General features: G+C 39.2%; 2 protein-coding genes across 2 annotated transcripts; both read left to right on the top strand.

Annotated features, from left to right (window-relative positions):
• Positions 1-6,249: 6,249 nt before the first annotated feature.
• On the top strand, positions 6,250-8,647 carry LOC110924518 (DNA topoisomerase 6 subunit A). The gene is made up of 2 exons (XM_022168522.2): positions 6,250-7,005; positions 7,904-8,647. The coding sequence occupies exons 1-2, from the start codon at positions 6,327-6,329 to the stop codon at positions 8,491-8,493; spliced, it is 1,269 nt and encodes a 422-aa protein (XP_022024214.1). The 5' UTR covers positions 6,250-6,326; the 3' UTR covers positions 8,494-8,647.
• Positions 8,648-10,846: 2,199 nt separating this feature from the next.
• On the top strand, positions 10,847-14,526 carry LOC110924527 (protein IQ-DOMAIN 1). The gene is made up of 6 exons (XM_022168531.2): positions 10,847-11,020; positions 11,641-11,727; positions 11,819-12,097; positions 12,699-12,914; positions 13,002-13,121; positions 13,868-14,526. The coding sequence occupies exons 2-6, from the start codon at positions 11,653-11,655 to the stop codon at positions 14,396-14,398; spliced, it is 1,221 nt and encodes a 406-aa protein (XP_022024223.1). The 5' UTR covers positions 10,847-11,020; positions 11,641-11,652; the 3' UTR covers positions 14,399-14,526.
• Positions 14,527-17,784: the final 3,258 nt, after the last annotated feature.

Genomic DNA, 17,784 nt, shown 5'->3' with positions numbered 1-17,784 from the left:
AGACATAAGGATTCGGAATGAGATTCGATCATAATGATTTTTAAGCTTTTGATGCGATTTGATTCGATCAAAACTCGGTATAGAATTTAATTAAACACATAGGAGCCACATAGGAAAATTCTAGGTTCCTAAACTCTCACATAATTGATTCGTTTTGTATTTAATACATATAGATACAGTTGTAGGTTACACATAGATATTGGTTCAGAATTTGCGAGGACGTGACAAGAGAAATAGCGTAAGCGAATTCGAGTACTTAGGCGTTTGTTTTGTTGCGTTCATTCGGTCTTTGTTTTAGATTGCGATGGCTGTGCAAGTTGTGCGCTGTGTAAATCGAGGTTCGTAAATCCGATAAATCGAGAAATCGATAGATCGTAAAGCTTAAATTTGAAAACTCATAGACGTAAACCATACACGTAAAATTTAGATGGAATGCCTTGGGTGTTTAGGCGTTGACTACCCAAGTAACCCGACTATACCCAATAAGTTCGGGCATACGCGTTGACCTAGGGGACTCATGCTTCCACTGGGATGCAGCTCCTGACATTCGTCTCTCTAGTCTTCGCGTAGCCTGAGTCGTTGTTATGGTCGTGTCCTTGGTGAGAGCTTTTGTAAACCATTTTATAGAGTGGAACAGTTGATTAAGGTATGGGTTTCACCCCTGGCTTAACAACTTCGTTCCCATTTGTGGTTGTGCTCATCGAATAAATCCGAGAGTTCCACCAGAATTTCGAAATGGAGACCTTTTGTCGAGATGTGGATGTCACTCCTAGCTCAACGAAGAGTTCTCGTGCTAGAAAAATACGCTGAGTGAGTGATCCTATCGAGAGTTACTGGTTTTCACACCTGGTCTCGACTAGATCACTCGGTTTTGTTATGCGAGTAGTTTTGGAAACATGTGTATTGTGTCAGCCTTAGGAAAGGCTAAGTAACCTTCTAGCCTTAGGAAAGGCTCTTTGTGTGAAGCTGTAGTATGCGGTGTTCACACAATAGTTGTAACTTTTCAGCTAATTCGATCGAGAGTAGCAAGTTGGCCCAAACAAACCCTAACGAGTTCGTAAGAGTCGGCCTGTTGGTACTTAGACTATAGACTAGGTCAATTTTCTAAGACATCGACCCGGACTAGGTCGAGTCTCAAACTTTGCCTAATTCCCTATAGTTATGGCTCTGATACCAATCTGTCACACCCCAACCGATGGCGAAATCATCGGGGCGCGGCACTAGGCGAATCAGATTGCTCAAGAGAATCCATAACAACTATATTGCGATAATATTTATTACATTTGTCATCCCATACTAACAAACAATACAATCACATAAGCTATCACAGATTTCTTGTCCTCTCGAACAATTCAAATCCGACAACCTATAATTTAGATGAGTTTCTAGACTTCCTAGCTTGATTTGATGTAAACTTCGGCTAAACCTGCAACATACGTTAAAACTTTGTCAATACAAAAGTATTGGCGAGTATACAGGTTTGATATGTGTAGTGTGATAGATTAAAAGTGCTGCGAATTTCCACATGCATAAACGTAATACACAACATATATACTCACAAAACTGATACTACCAGCTAAGTCCTCGATGCTCGACTCTTGATGGCATAACTAGACCCCGTCGGGCGAAATAGTACTATACTAGTCTTGGTGGGACGTCACGAGTATAAGTCCTAGCATACATGTACTAGCATCACGTATATCTATGCAAACAGTTATTCGCAAGTGATAAATAGTCCAATTAAATCATTCGTTTGATAAGTTTGGTTTTTATGGAACGTATGTTACACCCAAAATTCGATAAAAGGGGTCAAGTATACTCACAGCGCGTATTCGGTTAGGTTTGCGGAACCGGTGCCGGAGAATATCCTGATTTCAGATAATTTACGTGAGTGATAGATTACTATGCGTTCAACGGTATCGATTTGCGTGAAATCGGGCAAAATTGGGTTAAAATCGGGTAAAATGATGAAATTGGGCTGGCCCAGTCGAACAGGCCACTCGATCGACTGGGCCTGATCGATCGAATGGGCCTGATCGATCGAATGGGCCTGATCGATCGAATGGGCCTGATCGATCGAATGGGCCTGATCGATCGAATGGGCCACTCGATCGACTGGTCTGTTCGATCGAACGGGCCACTCGATCGACTGGTCTGTTCGATCGATTGGGCCACTCGATCGACTGGTCTGTTCGATCGATTGGGCCACTCGATCGACTGGTCTGTTCGATCGATTGGGCCACTCGATTGGCCATCCTGTTCGGCTGTTTTCGATGATTTTTCGAGCGTTTTTCGGCGTTTTGGGTTAGGACGTTACGGTGAGGTGTTAAGCAACTGAAATCCCGTCAATTCCAACCTGTTTCATCGGCCGGGAATCACCCCGTTCGTCGGAACTGGTCGTTTTTGTCGGTTTTTTTTCAGTGTTTAACTCGAAATCGATCATTTTATCACTAGAAATGTGTAGGAGATTGGTCTAAGTTCTGGTTTTACCATTTTTATGTATAGATCTGATGTAAAAACCTTGATTTTACTTAGGAAATGCCCTAGATCTAAGTTGTTCTTGATGATATGAGGTCAACACCTTGAAGTCCATAAGAACTTGTGATGAAATCAGTCAGAACATCTCAGATCCATGACCATCTTGATAGGAAAACACTGATTTGGTTGAGATTCATGAAAAATCGTATGTAAATCATCCGAATCTGAGTTGTTCTTCATGGGATGACATCACCTTTGAAGAACTTTGTGGTGACATCACCTTAGAACACCCCAAATCCGTTGATTTCACGGTTAAAAATTGGAATTTGAAAGATAGAAAGATGAAGGATTGCATTTGGATCAAGAAAGTACAAGATTCGGGTTGAAAACTTACAAGAATCGGAAGAAATCGAGAGATTTGAGGGCTGGAACGTCTTGGTCGGTTAGGAGCAGCAACACAAGTGTTTGGGAGTGAATGGAGGGGTATTTATAGGCAAGGAAGGGGAAAGGAAGGCAAAACAGCGACTGGATCGGCTGGCCCAGTCGATCGGCTGGCCCAGTCGATCGGCTGGCCCAGTCGATCGGCTGGCCCAGTCGATCGGCTGGCCCAGTCGATCGGCTGGCCCAGTCGATCGGCTGGCCCAGTCGATCGGCTGGCCCAGTCGATCGGCTGGTCCATTCGATCGGACTGGTCCATCCGATCGGCTGGTCCATCCGATCGGACTGGCCCATCCGATCGGACTGGCCTATCTGATTGGGCCGGTCTGACCAATTGGACTAGTCTGATCGAATTGATCCGTTCGGAAGCCTTTTGATCCCGTTTTTGGTGCGATTTCGACGGTTTAAGCCATATTTTTATATTTTTATATAATTATTAATTTATTTATTATAATTAATCACAAAAGGGCCGTATATACGTATTTATGTATCCAATATTCAGTGCGTTAATCGAGTTACGCGTGCCTTCGAGTGCGTTCTTCGATGTGATGTGCCACAATGATTACCGGGGCACTACTTACTCGTATTGCTATCATCGTCATGACGGCTGGAGTCATAGCACTCACCCGATAGTCCTTGTTAGCGTTGATTACTTACGTTTTGACACCTCACGCTTATCGAGAAGGGTAGATTAGGCCTTTACTCGACATCATCGTGAGTGTTATGCAAAATAGGTTTGTACTAATGATAGAATATGCGTAATCATTCGATTATACTTCGATTTAGCGATATAATTGATATAGTTACATTATGATCCGAATCTCCGGTGCTAGGCGTAACGAGTGTATCGAGTAGTAACAACGCACGAAGGTGCGGGTTGTTACAGTGACAGCTTAAGGGTCATAATTGCCATTTAATTTAACCATATGACTAAATATGCAAGTATAAATAGTTAATTCACTTTCTCCATTGTCTTTACCTTCTTTTATATGGGAGATACTCTATTAGTTTTTGTTTTCTAAGTGACGTGGGACAAAAAAATGAAGGATGTAAACCTTATCGAGCCAGCTCGTGAGCTCACGAGCCGAGCCAGGCCAAGCTCGAGCTCGGCTCGTTTACAAACCGAACCGAGCCGAGCTGGCTCGTTTACAACCGAGCCAATTTTGAGCCGAGCTTTTTTCGAGCAAGTTTCAAGCGAGCTGCGAGCCACGAGTTTTTTGAACACCCCTATATATATCAAATTACAAAGACTGTTTGTGCTATGAAATTATGTGAGCTTTTGGTTTTTGACCACTAAAGTTCTCTAGCATTTGGGTTTTGCGGCTAGTATTTGCTTTGTTGTACACACTCACCCTTTGATATATTATTTATCATTATTGATTTATGATGAGTAGCATTTTTATTTATTTATTTTTAGAGTTAAATGTTCGGATAATCTCTGTGGTTTGGCCTTTTTCATATCTGTCCCTAACTTTTTAAAATTACAGCTATAGTCCATAACTTTTTCAGTTTCATTTTGGGATAGTCCCTGGGGTGGATAGGGGTTAGTTTTCTCAGTTAAGTTGGTGTGAAATGACCAAAATACCCTTACTATTTAAAAACCTCAAAAGACATTTTATCTTCTTCTTCACCAGCACAACTTCACTCACCCACCACTACCACAACCACTACCGCCGCCATAATCACCAATGCAACAACCATCATCCGACTGCAATTACTATTCAGGTTACTAAAGATAGAAAAGACTTCAGCATCAATATGGATTCATCAATTTCCGCTAAACATGGGGAGAACATGTTTACTATGGCCGGTTTTGACATTCAACCAATCGGGATACAGTTGGCTTACATAGTTAGAGGCGAAACCAAGTTCAGGAATCTAAAGAAGAACAAAACCGCTGCAGGGGCTTCAGTCACATTTTAGGGAGAAAACGTTGTAACCGGGTTTAAACTCGAGGATCAAATTACACTTGGGAGACAATACTTGAACATCGGGATTGCAGGTACGGTTCGATTCCAATCGGATTCAGTTCAACCTCTCCTCTCTGTTCCTCTACATCGACAGCCCTTCACCAATTCACCCCAATAAACGGTGTTGGTTTCCGTTTGTTGTAGAAGGTGGAGTTTGTTTTGCAGTAACCATTTCTGATGCCAATTTCCGTCATGGTGCTAACGTGCGCTGTGATATACAGTTTACAGTTAACGGGTGTGTATGTTATGTGACTAATCGCCGCTTGATATTTATGTGTATCGGAAGTGAAAAGTCAAATAGTCATCGTTACATCTTTGACTAGTTTACTGGTTAATTGTATTCAACACCATCTTGGTGTGATGGACCCACGCGCCACTTGTTTTAGCATTGGGGAAGATGAAGTGGGTGCGCTGGTGGTGGTTGTGGGGAAGATGAACAATAATTGCAGCCGGAAAACGGTTGGCGATGGCTAGGGTTTGTTCCACATTAATTCCATCATAACCACAATCATGGTTCCAACCATGGGTATCAAGAATGGGCTGGGCCATAAACTGGTTGTGGCGGAGGGTGGTTGTGGCAGTGGTGATGATAGCGGCGATGGTGGTTGTGGCGGGGGTGATTGTGGCAGTGGTGGCTGAGTGAAGTTGTGCTGGTGAAGAAGTAGATAAAATGTCTTCTGGGGTTTTTAATAATAAGGGTATTTTGGTAATTTCACACCAATTTAACTGAGAAAACTAACTCTCATCCACGCCAGGGACTATCCGAAAACGAAATTGAAAAAGTTGGGAACTATAGCTGTAATTTTAAAAAGTTAGGGACTAAAGGTGAAAAAAGGCCAAACCACAAAGACTATCTAGTCATTTAACTCTTTATTTTTAACTATTAAATTATACATATATTAAAAATATTATATTAGTGTTATAACATCTTATTATTATAATTACTATGTAGCATTTTTTCATTTATAACTTTAAGATACAACGTTATATAAAATTTCGAGTATATCATTGTGACATGAATATGGTTATATATCTAGATTTAATTTTTTAAAAGCCAATAAAGTACTTTTTCGTATCATAAGTTTTAGCGAGTATTGATGTCTTATCGGTACTATGACGAACCAAATTGATTCCAACAGAACAACATTCACACCGGTATCGAAACTTTGGAGTTATTGCCGATATTTGTTTTTATGCTTTTTGATCGATGTAAATATGTGTTCGATATCTTTTTTGGTATATAAAGACCATTTTTTTTCGGTTTTTTCCTTTTACTATAACAAGTGTCGGTACTATAACAGACCAGAATTGATACCAACCGAAATCCGAGAAAATCTCACTAGTTTAGAACATAAACCATCAACACAAATACTAGAGTCACTTCACACACAATCGACCAAGTCACTCTGACCATTTTCCTTTCCCGCCTGTTACTCCAAAATGGGAAAACGCCGGCGAGCAGACTCCGATTCCGACTCCGACGACGACACCACCACCACACGTCTCCCCTTCAAAAACCGTCTAAAACCAGACTCCGTCATCTTATCCACCCTCAAAACCCTATCCGCCGCCACCAAATCCGCCTCCACCTCCAAAACCCTAACCCTAACCGATCTCTCTCTCTCCTCCACCTGCCGTGAAGTCACCGACCTCCCGTTATCCTCCGTCCAAAATCGCATCCTCACCCTCGCCCTCAATCTCACCAAATCCATCCTCGCCGGTAACGGCTTCTCCTTCTCCGTCCCCTCACGCGCCGCCACGAACCAGCTCTACGTGCCGGAGCTCGACCGCATCGTTTTAAAGGACAAATCATCCGTTCGTCCGTACGCATCCGTATCAACTGTACGGAAAACTACGATTACGACGAGAATATTGTCGCTTATACATCAATTGTCGTTGAAGAATATCCACGTCACCAAGCGTGACCTGTTTTATACCGATGTGAAGCTGTTTCAGGACCAGACGCAATCCGACGCCGTTTTGGATGATGTGTCGTGTATTTTGGGGTGCACTCGGTCGTCGTTGAATGTTGTTGCTGCTGAAAAAGGAGTGGTTGTTGGGAGACTTGTGTTTAGTGATAATGGTGATATGATTGATTGCACAAAAATGGGGATTGGAGGTAATATTAGGTTGTATAAACTTTACTTTTATCTTATTTTATGTGTGTTATTATTTTAGGTATTAGGTTTAATTAGTAGTGATGTAAAAATATGGGTGTTCAAAATCGGATATCCGGAAATTCGAATTGGCTGGTGATTAATCAATGGGCCGATTAGATAAAAATATTATTTCCTGGTTAGGTCCGAATTTGATCCACGTCGACCGCCTAACGATCAATGGGCCGATTAGATGAAAATATTTCTTGCCGATTAGGATCACGTTTGACCGATGTTGACCACTTATCGATTGATGGGCCGATTAGATGAAAATATTTTTTGCCGATTAGGACTGCGTTTGACTGACGTTGACCGCCTAACGATTAGTGGGCTGATCAGATGAAAATTCCTAGGTGATCCTCTGATTAGCGATTTATCGGCAACTAGTCGTAGGCTAGGTGCGATTTTTACGACCATGGTAATTAGTATGAGTTAAATTAGGCAATACACTAATATGGTGTAACAACTCAAGCAAACTGTGCCAGATATTGTTTGCCTTTGCCCCAATAGGTTGCCCATCCAATAATATACGGTTCTTTTTTCAATCGACGAATTGCTTGTTCAAGCAAAATGCGTTCTGGTAAAGAAGATTTCCAGTTTCCACCCCTTATAAAGAGTACTTCGTTATCCTCTTCAACCGATGTGGGAGTTACAATTGGTCAATTGAAATAGTCATGCTCTCAACTGTCATTTTGTTACTCATGGGATAAGACAGTTCAGAATTTTTATACCAAAACGATTTGCCTGTTGTTGTGATTATTGATTCATTATAGAAACTATCTATGCATAAACTGTTCCCCGCATATATTCATCATAACGATTTGATTTTGTAGCGATGATTTGATTTGTGATAATCAACAGGTAAAGCAATTCCTCCAAACATCGATAGAGTAGGTGATATGTCTAGTGATGCATTGTTCATACTATTGGTTGAAAAGGACGCTGCATATATGAGATTAGCTGAGGATCGGTTTTACAATCGGTTTCCATGCATTATTGTAACAGCAAAAGGCCAGCCTGATGTGGCTACAAGGCTGTTTTTGAGGAAGATGAAGATGGAGCTGAAACTGCCTGTGTTGGCTCTTGTGGACAGTGATCCATACGGGTTGAAGATTTTGTCGGTCTACGGTTGTGGATCGAAGAACATGTCCTACGATAGTGCGAATTTGACTACGCCGGATATAAAGTGGTTGGGGATTAGGCCTAGTGATTTGGATAAGTATAAGATACCTGAACAGTGTCGGTTACCGATGACAGAGCAGGATATTAAGACCGGTAAGGATTTGTTGGAAGAGGATTTTGTGAAGAAGAACCCGGGGTGGGTTGAGGAGTTGAGTTTGATGGTGAAGTCGAAGCAGAAGGCGGAAATTCAGGCGTTGAGTACGTTTGGTTTTCAGTATCTGTCGGAGGTTTATCTGCCGTTGAAGTTGCAGCAGCAAGATTGGCTCTAGTGATTGTTTGTAACCTCTTTGTTTTTCATTGTAGCAAGTTTATTGTTCTTCAAGTGTAATATTATGTTGGCTTGAATTTATAAAAACTGTCAAGAACCAAGTTTTACATGTTTTATGTATTTGAAATAATGTGTTATTAGTCTTTTGTCTTTAACTAGTTGAACTTACTCTGCCCGTAGCAATCTTCTCCGACGTGGACGGTGAGGTGGAAGAGAGATGGTGGGGAGCCACACGTTTATGGGATTGTATTTACTGATCTTGGTTCACTAATTTTAGTGGTTTCTGTGTGTTTGTTTATATGCAGGGGAGGAGCTTAGAGGAGGCCGGACCAGGCCTCGGCCCGGGCGGTTTTTTCGCCCAGTAGTGTTAAATTTCAGGTTTTTGAGAATTTTTTCAAATGTGTATTGGTTCGGCCCAGGCTGATTTTATCTTCAAAAAACATCGACCCATGCTGAGTTTTAGGTCAAGATCCGCTACTGTTTGTATGTATATTTCTTGATGTACGCTATAGTATTGTGTCCTATACTAGGAGTGATTCGAAATTAAGTCACGTGGTGATACCCGCCAAAAAAAGGGGGCCTTTCGTACGAATTGGAGTACGAGGAGAATTTCAGCACACTTAAATCTAGTGAATCTGCTTTCATATTCATGAAAAGTCGGGGTTGAAAGTTGAAACATGTTATGAAATTAAGACAACTTATCTTACTAATAATAAGGAGTTAAGCGCTTCCTGCCTTCCAAGGCCTACAAATAGAAGCTTCTTTCAGTCTATATTTTCAAAGAGAGATAGAAATAAGAAAGAAAGACTTTCAGGAACACTTATTCAAACAAAAAACACTCTTATGGAATCACCAGAAGACTTGCAAGAATTTGATTCAAGCAAGTCGACCATTGAATTTGTTAAACTGTGCCACTTCTTCACCCTCCGCAGGAAGAAGCATCCTTTGCCTAGGTTGAACTAGAGACCTCGCTTCTAAGAAGCATATGCTTTACCAAGCGGGCTAGACTCACGTTAGCTCAAGTTAATATATATTTTATGACATTTTCATATACTTATTATAGATTGATGGGTATGGGGCGTCGGTTGTGGTGTTGAAGGGGGTTTAACGCCGGCTACATCACCCCGAATCGGCGCTGGGCTTGGCGTTGCCCGCTTGGCGTGGATTTCTGCCTGGTCAAGTTGATACATATTTTATGATATTTTCATATACATACTATAGATTTAGCATGTCTTTAATAATAAAGTAAACATGTACACTTAGACTGGTGGGTATGGGGTGTGGGTTGTGGTGTTGAAGGGGTTTAACGCCGGCTACCCACCCCGGCTCGGCGTTGCCTGCTTGGCGTGGATATTCTACCTGGCCGCGGGGGGGGGGGGGGGTTGACGTGGCGGGTTGTGGTTGGCTGGTTCAAAGTGTGTTATTTTTATTAAATGAAAATTTTAATAGTTTAAACAAAAAAAATCCATATGGCTGGCCACGCCCAGCTAAGCGACACCCCACCACACCCCTAGTTTTTGAGTATTAGCTTCTGAATCTCACCCTCGCCACGTGTCGAGCAATGCCCCCAACCCAAACCCCTCCACTCCCCATATTCTTTTAATACAATAAAACAGATCTAAACCATAATCTACCATGTGGAAAGAATCGGATTGACAAATGACATCCACGAGATTCATGCTTCTTGATTGCTAAAGCAAATACTTTATACAATCAAATTAAGTTTTGATTTTAATTTGCAAAAAGATAGGGCTGGAAACGTGAACTGTTTGGCGGAAAGTTCGTTTGTGTTCGTTCGTTTAAAAAAAAAACGAATACAAACAAGAAATTTTGTTCGTTTAGTTAAATGAACGAATATAAACAGAGGCCGTGTTTGTTCATTTATGTTCGTGAACGTATGGTAACATGTTTGGTTGTGTTAAATAGTTAATTAGTGTTTTTAGTTTTTATATTATATTAAATACTCCAAAATTTCGATGAATAAAATATTTAAGAATTGTTAGTGTATTATATATTCTGTTTATGAACGTTTATTTGTGTCTGTTTGTTTCCATTTGTATTCAGGAACATTAGTTTGTGCTCATTTGTGTCATCAACGTTCGTTGCCTAAAATTAACAAACAACCACAAACGAACACAAACAAGTTCATTTCCTTAACAAACAAACACAAACATAAAATCTCGTTCGGTAAGTGTTCATAAACAATTCGTTAACATGTATATTTCTTAACAAACGAATACGAACACAAACACAAAAAGGTCTTGTCTGTGTTCGTTCGGTTCGTTTGCCACCGTACAAAAAGATATTAACAAAAATCAAGAAAATGAGTAGATTTAGGGACCACACCGCATCCGGGCTCCAACTCATCCGGACTTTACCGAACCAAAACCCAACTGTCACTCATTCGATCCTGTCTCCTTAATTTCACATTTCACCATTTCATCCACAAGATCTGGTTTTCTTCCTCAAAACATTCCAAAAAACTGCCAATTTCAAGAAGCTTTCAAAGAATCCAACTACATTCACCGGTAACTTTGACTAAATTCCTTCCCATTCTTTCAAGTTTCTTCAACTTTCTTTCCAGTAAAAATATGTTCTTTTAAGTGATTTTACTGAATCTTGTTCAAGTTTTTCATGTTTTGGCATCTGGGTGTCTCAAGAATCACTTGGATCATGTTAGTTTTCTTGTGTTTGAAAATGGGTATGAGCGGTTATTGTATAAAATTACCACATTTATCTGAATTTCGAATATTATTTGTTGAATTTCTTGAAGTTCATTGTCAATTGGCTTCTGGGTATGAATTATCTTTTGGATTTAATTCCTGGATTCATATTTTTTTTTTTTTTCTGGTGAATTTTGGGTTTTAAGTAGTAATTCAACAGTTTTTCTTGATAACTTACCTTTTGACTTCTTGGTCAAACGGACCATTTTTTTACTTCAAATTGACATGAATTAATTGAATTTTAGAGGATCTTGATAAGTTCCATGAATCTCATGATCATTTCTATAATTTAGGAATAATATCGGTCTCAAATATGTAATGCCAGTATGAATTATGAATTTAGATTGTTATGAATGTTTGACTCTCATTGTCAAAGTGCTTCTCTTGTAACTGTAACCGAAAAAACCGAAATTTGTTGAAAACAGGATAATTCGGTAATGGGAAAGAAAGGAAGCTGGTTTTCTTCGATTAAGAAGTCGTTTAGTCCGAGCTCCAAAGAAAAGAAAAGCCAGGTTCGTTACAACTCGTAAATCATTACAGTTTATCGATTTATTAAAATATTATCGGTAAGTAACGATCTTTTTGCTGATCATACAACACCAGAAGTCGGAACAGCAAGGGGTTGTGGAGGAGCAAGAACGACCTTCAGTACCCGATACACCAATTGTCGAAAATGTCGACGGTTCTTGCGACTCTCATCCATTTTCTCCACCAGAAGAGACGAGACCGCTTGGGGTGCAACCTGAGCCGCCACAGACCGCCAGTGTTAATGTAACCGTTGCTGAATCGACTGCAGTGGCAGCCGTCATGACCCAGTATGCAGGAAAATCACGGGAGGAAGTAGCTGCGATCATAATCCAAACAGTTTTTCGCGGTTACTTGGTATTTAATTATTGAATTAAATCAAGAATATCAAGTACATTCTACATTAAAATGTATAATGTGTTTAGGGCTGCAAACGGACTGAACGTTCAGCGAATAGTTCGTGAACCGTTTGGGTGGAAGTTCGTTTATGTTCGTTCGTTTAATATATGAATGAACACAAACAAGAAATTCCGTTCGTTTAATTAAATGAACGAACACGAACAGAGACCGTGCTCGTTCATTTATGTTCGTGAACGTGCGGTGACATGTTTGTTTGTGTTCAATAGTTCATTGGTATTTTTACTTTTATATTTTATTTAAATACTTCAAAATTCCGACAAATAAAATGTTCAATAAGTTTCAGTGTACTATATATTCTGTTCATGAACGCTTGTTTGTGTTCATTTGCGTTCATGAACAAAATTTAATGTTCATTTCATTTCCTCAACGAACACATTGATTTCCTTAACGAACGAACACGAACATTAAATCTCATTCGGTAAGTGTTCATGAACAGTTCGTGAACACATAAGTTTCCTTAACAAACGAACATTTGTGTTTCGTTGGTTCATTTGCAGCCCTAAATGCGTTGTTTGTTGATGTTTCCCTGTGTTTATAGGCACGAAGGGCGTTTTGGGGTCTGCGAGGGCTAGTTAGGTTGAAAACAGTGATTGAAGGGCCGTGTGCCAGACGGCAAACGGTTAACACGCTCAAATGCATACAGAGTTTATCTCATTTGCAATCGCAAATCAGTTCTAGAAGATTCCGGATGTCGGAGGAGATTCAAGCGCTTCAGAAACAACTTCTAAGGAATAAAGAAACCGCAAACATGCAGGTTCGTTTTTGTTACAATTCATCCCGCTCTCGCCCTGCTACGTTTTATCTAACAAGTATCTTTTTTTTTTTTTTTTTTTTGTTATAGACCGGAGATGAATGGGATGATCGCGTGCAGTCTAAAGAAGAGATAGAGGCAAAGCTTCTGAGCAAATACGATGCTGCTATGCGAAGAGAAAAAGCCATGGCGTATTCCTTTTCGCATCAGGTAACGACATACGGGCTTTAGGTGTAGGGGTGCTAAACGGGCTGTGTTTGCGAGTTCCGAAAATTGTGTCACACACGACTAGTTGTGCACATTTCAGTTAATTTTAGTAACCGGTTCGATTAACCTGTTTAGGTGGTTATTTTCTCATTTTAGCCTTAACCGGTTATTACTTTAACTGGTTCGGTTATTCACTTTAAACGGTTCGGTTAATAACTAGTTATTTTTGGTTAATTAACCGGTTATTTAAAAAAAATCGGTTTTTACCCATTTTACCTGTACATAGGTTAAAAATAACTGGTTACCATTCTAAATATCTATAACCGGTTACGAACTGGCGGTTAATATTAACTAGGAACCGGTTATTAACGGGTTCCACTCTACCTCTACACACGACCCATTTAACCTGGAAAAAGATATTTATTTTTTTTGCATATTAATACTCTAAAAGTACAAATTTATAACCATAAACAGAAATGTGTATAAAACAGTTATGTTTATACTATAAAATACACACCAGTTTAAGTTATAACATATTAACATAAAACATTATTTTTAAAAAGTGTAAAAATACACGTCAGGGTGACCCGAACCCAACTATAGCTAAATGTATTCAAAGGGCTTAGCCTGAAACTGGCCCGAGTCTGTTTAGACTAGATTCAAACCCGCGAATTTCGTATCGTAAAGTTGTATAATAGAGCACTATTAAAGGACATGATTTGAGACGTTTGGTGATTCTACCGAAACAGAAACCGTGGAAGAAATCAGGAGGGACGGCGACAAAGATGCTTTTCATGAACCCGACAAATCCTCAATGGGGTTGGAGCTGGTCAGAGAGATATAAAGATCATGGAACCGATCATCTTTCGGTTAGAAGTGGTATCGACAATGGTAAAAGTGAAATTGCAAAATCGTATGCTCGTCACCAACTTAATTCCGCACCTTCAACTCCTCGGTCAAAAGGAGCTAATGGTCCGGTAGCATTACCAACGCCCAAGACTGGTCCTAACCCACGAGCTATCGGTTTGGGGCCCGACGCTAACTTGGATGATGACTCGAAGAGTGTGTTGAGTGTTAAATCTGAGAGGATTAGAAGGCATAGTGTTGCAGGGTCTATGGTGGCTGCAAAGTCTGCAAAGGTGAAATCACGGGGACAGGGTGTGGCGGAGAATGGTGGTGCGAAGAAACATCTTTCTTTTCAGGTGAAACCGAGGCGGCATTCTGGACCGCCAAAGGTTGAACCCATCGTTGGTGATGGGTTGGAGCAGGGAGGTGGCTGAGTGATTTCTTCTTTGCAGAACTAGCACGAGTTACTTATTGTATGAAAATTTTATGTAATTATCGGTTATATGCTACATTTCTTATCGGTTAATATTATTCTTGCTACAACGAAAGTCGTATATGGTCTTGTTGTCGTGTTAAGCAATATCTAGTATTCTGGAGTCCGGACTGCAAAATGTTGATAAGCCCGTTAGATGGTGGCGCACTCGATCACCCCCTTAAAAGTTTGGTTAAGCCCCTCTGTAACACCGTCTTATATGTTGTATCAAGATCCTAGGTCACCAATGTTGTATTGATTTTTAATTTAAACAATAATAAATATATGATTTTAAGTTGAACTTATAATTATTCAATACATTCGGATTTAATGTTACTACAGCCATCATTATATTATTAATTGTATTTTAATGATTTAACTAACCATCAAGAATATAATTTGAAAAATCTTGATATTACATAAAGATATGTATTATTAATTGTATTTTGTTGTGCATACCATGACTTTATTTTTGGGTTTTCTTTTTCGGTTGTTATAGTGAGTGCAAATACTCTACCTTAAAGAATCGAACTGATACCGATTGAGTTTCCGCCACGTAAGGCAAAAAGCGGTTTCCAATAAATCTTGACTTGGGCAAAAGCAAACTCCATTAATCAATCAAACTTATTTTACAACCAGCATCCATTTATTACATTAATAATAATACTAGCTAGCACTTAAGGTAACTAACATGCTTTGGTGCAAAAGCATCGTCCACGAACACCACGACAAATGCCACCGGAAAAGCCTTCGTTTATACAGACGAGACCACAGTTGTGGTTGCTCATACACATCCCTTTGAATCCATGGCTCTGTGACTCACAGATCCTCCCCTCCACCACCATGGTTTCTTTTTCAACTGCGCGCGCACACACATACATATATATTTATTCCACAACTCAACGTGCTTAACGACATAACAAAGCTTGAGATATGGAAACTTACATGGAACTAAGAGTAGGAGAAGGATGAGGAAGATTATGTTGTTGCTGCTTTTCTCCATTGATATCAGAGATGCCTATGCATGTTGTGTACGTCTGGATTTATATAGGCATCAATGCAGAAGTAAAGATGGATCATGTGAATGAAGATTGATGCTCTCGACACATGTAACCCATCGCACCTACACGTTTTCACATTCGTCTCTCAAAACACTTCAAATTTGGTTCTCCTTTTCAAAATTAATATTTACAAATTTCAAACTCTTCAAAACTGAATATACTTTAATAATAATGTAGAAAGAAACAAACAAAAAACTAATTCTGCAATGTTACATTCACTTTTTTCATGTGTTAATTCACATTTATCATAACATTTTACTTAAAAGAGTTGTTAATTCATATTTATCATATAAATTTAATTCCACCATTTTACATTCACTATTTTCATGTGTAATTCATATTTATCATAAAAGTTTACTTCATGTATTAGTTGTTAGTTCATGTTTATCATCAAAATTTAAATTCACAATATTACATTCATTTTATTCATGTGTTAATTCATACTTATCATAACTTAAGATAGTCCCCTATTGTCACACCCCGAAATATCAGAGCTGGCGTGACTGGACCGGTATCTTCATTGCACAGCGGAAGCAAAAAAGCTAAGACTTCTAGAAATATAACGCCTGCTAATTACTCGAATTCCCATGGGTTCTCCTATTCCAACCGTTCCATAGTTTTGAAAATGCAACCTGAGAAAGAACATGCGAAAAGTCAACATAAAGTTGAGCGAGTTCATAGTTTGTTTTGAAAAGATTTAAAATAAATCTTTTTGATAACCGGTTTTAAAGTTTTTGAAAAAATATAGTAAAATTTATTTTCTTGGCATGATATATGAAAAACTGTGAGTCTAGCCCACAATAGTCTTTGTGCGTTGCACGAGAGAGAATGGGCCGAGCCCAAACGAACCTTTGTAAGCAGGATCAGCGCGTCCTCTTACTTAGGTATAACTTGAAAAACGTTACCAAAGTTTGTAAATCCATGTATTTGTGAGTTTACATCAAATGAATCTTAAAAACATTTGAAAGTTCAGTTTATAAGTAGGTATGTAATGCGTCTATGAACATGTTGATCATTAATGTGTAGCTAAGACATTAATATGTGTGCCGACATAGGAAGCACTCAACCCAGTAGACGATTTAAGTGTCGATTCACTTCGACAGGGACACAAAAGCACTCTAAGTGGCCGCACAAGGACCGTGAGTGGGGCTCGCCCGTACCCGATAGATCTACCCCCTGTTCCGTGGTCCTTAAAAGGATTAATGGTGCCTAAGTTAGCGCCTATTCGCACGTGATCCAAGAGTTCATTCCATAGCTTAACCATACCCTAGTTAATATGTATTTCAAAAGAAAAAGGGGGACATAACCCATTGGGTTGTCTCGTTGTTCGTACGCAGAACAACCCAGTCCCGTTGTAGTAACTAGGACATTCCTGTCACTAGTCATGAAAATCATGCACGTTTGTGATAATACGCGTTTGTTTTGTGAAACCGGTATGTTTAGTATAAACCTTTCGTAAACATTTCGAGTTCGTTGAAATTCATTTGCAACATGGTTTATAAATATGTGTTTTCGTTCATCGAAATAGTGTTTTCTTTTGCAAAAACTTGCATGTCTTTCCACCCCCGAAAACATTTATAAAAATGTAAAACCGTAAAAAGTGGGGGTTATGAACTCACCTGATGTGCAAACAAACGTGGCAAAGCAAATAGCAAAGTCCGTGTCTACATGAAATGACCTACTCGTGCCCTAAAGCATAAAGGACATCTTAAGAGCTATACAATGTTACAAGCATGCAAGTTGGTTATGTGCCAAGTTCACCCATCTAACTAGACTCGATAGAAATCCTTGTTTTGAAATATTTTGAATCGACAATCCTTTGGTGTTATATATCTTTGACCTCTCGATAATATATATTTATATAAAATATATATAAATTATAAAAATGATCACAGGTTGTCTTTGTATTCTCGTATGGACTTGTGTTCGGGTCTACAAATAAATAATTATCTTCACCTGAGTCGTTACTTGTCTCGATTGGTATATACACACATTTTGAGATAACACTTATATTTAGGTAAAAGTAATATGTGTTATATCTCTACATAAATAATTCCCAAGATGCTACACTTTAAAGTGAATATCTTGCTTGAGGCTTATATAAAATGAAGATTTTATTTCTCAAACAAGTATACATATATAAATATATATATCTAAAACACCTATATAATCTTGATTTACGATACTGTAACTTGGTTTTCTAAAATGTATATTCCATATAAGGACATATTATTTCTTTAGGTTCTCAAACAACCATTTATAATTAAATTTAATTTAAGAAAATATT

The sequence above is a fragment of the Helianthus annuus genome, chromosome 2 (assembly GCF_002127325.2).
Source record: "Helianthus annuus cultivar XRQ/B chromosome 2, HanXRQr2.0-SUNRISE, whole genome shotgun sequence".
Taxonomy (NCBI): domain Eukaryota; kingdom Viridiplantae; phylum Streptophyta; class Magnoliopsida; order Asterales; family Asteraceae; genus Helianthus; species Helianthus annuus.
The sequence above is the reverse complement of the archived record's forward strand: the minus strand, read 5'-3'. Positions and strand labels throughout refer to the sequence as shown.

Bases quoted from the DNA above. Each gene is read 5' to 3' on its own strand.
- LOC110924518 (XM_022168522.2), top strand. From the start codon at position 6,327: ATGGGAAAACGCCGGCGAGCAGACTCCGATTCCGACTCCGACGACGAC. The intron at 7,006-7,903 runs GTAATATTAGGT...GATAATCAACAG, and splicing joins CACAAAAATGGGGATTGGAG to GTAAAGCAATTCCTCCAAAC.
- LOC110924527 (XM_022168531.2), top strand. From the start codon at position 11,653: ATGGGAAAGAAAGGAAGCTGGTTTTCTTCGATTAAGAAGTCGTTTAGT. The intron at 12,098-12,698 runs GTATTTAATTAT...CTGTGTTTATAG, and splicing joins CAGTTTTTCGCGGTTACTTG to GCACGAAGGGCGTTTTGGGG. The intron at 12,915-13,001 runs GTTCGTTTTTGT...TTTTTGTTATAG, and splicing joins AAGAAACCGCAAACATGCAG to ACCGGAGATGAATGGGATGA.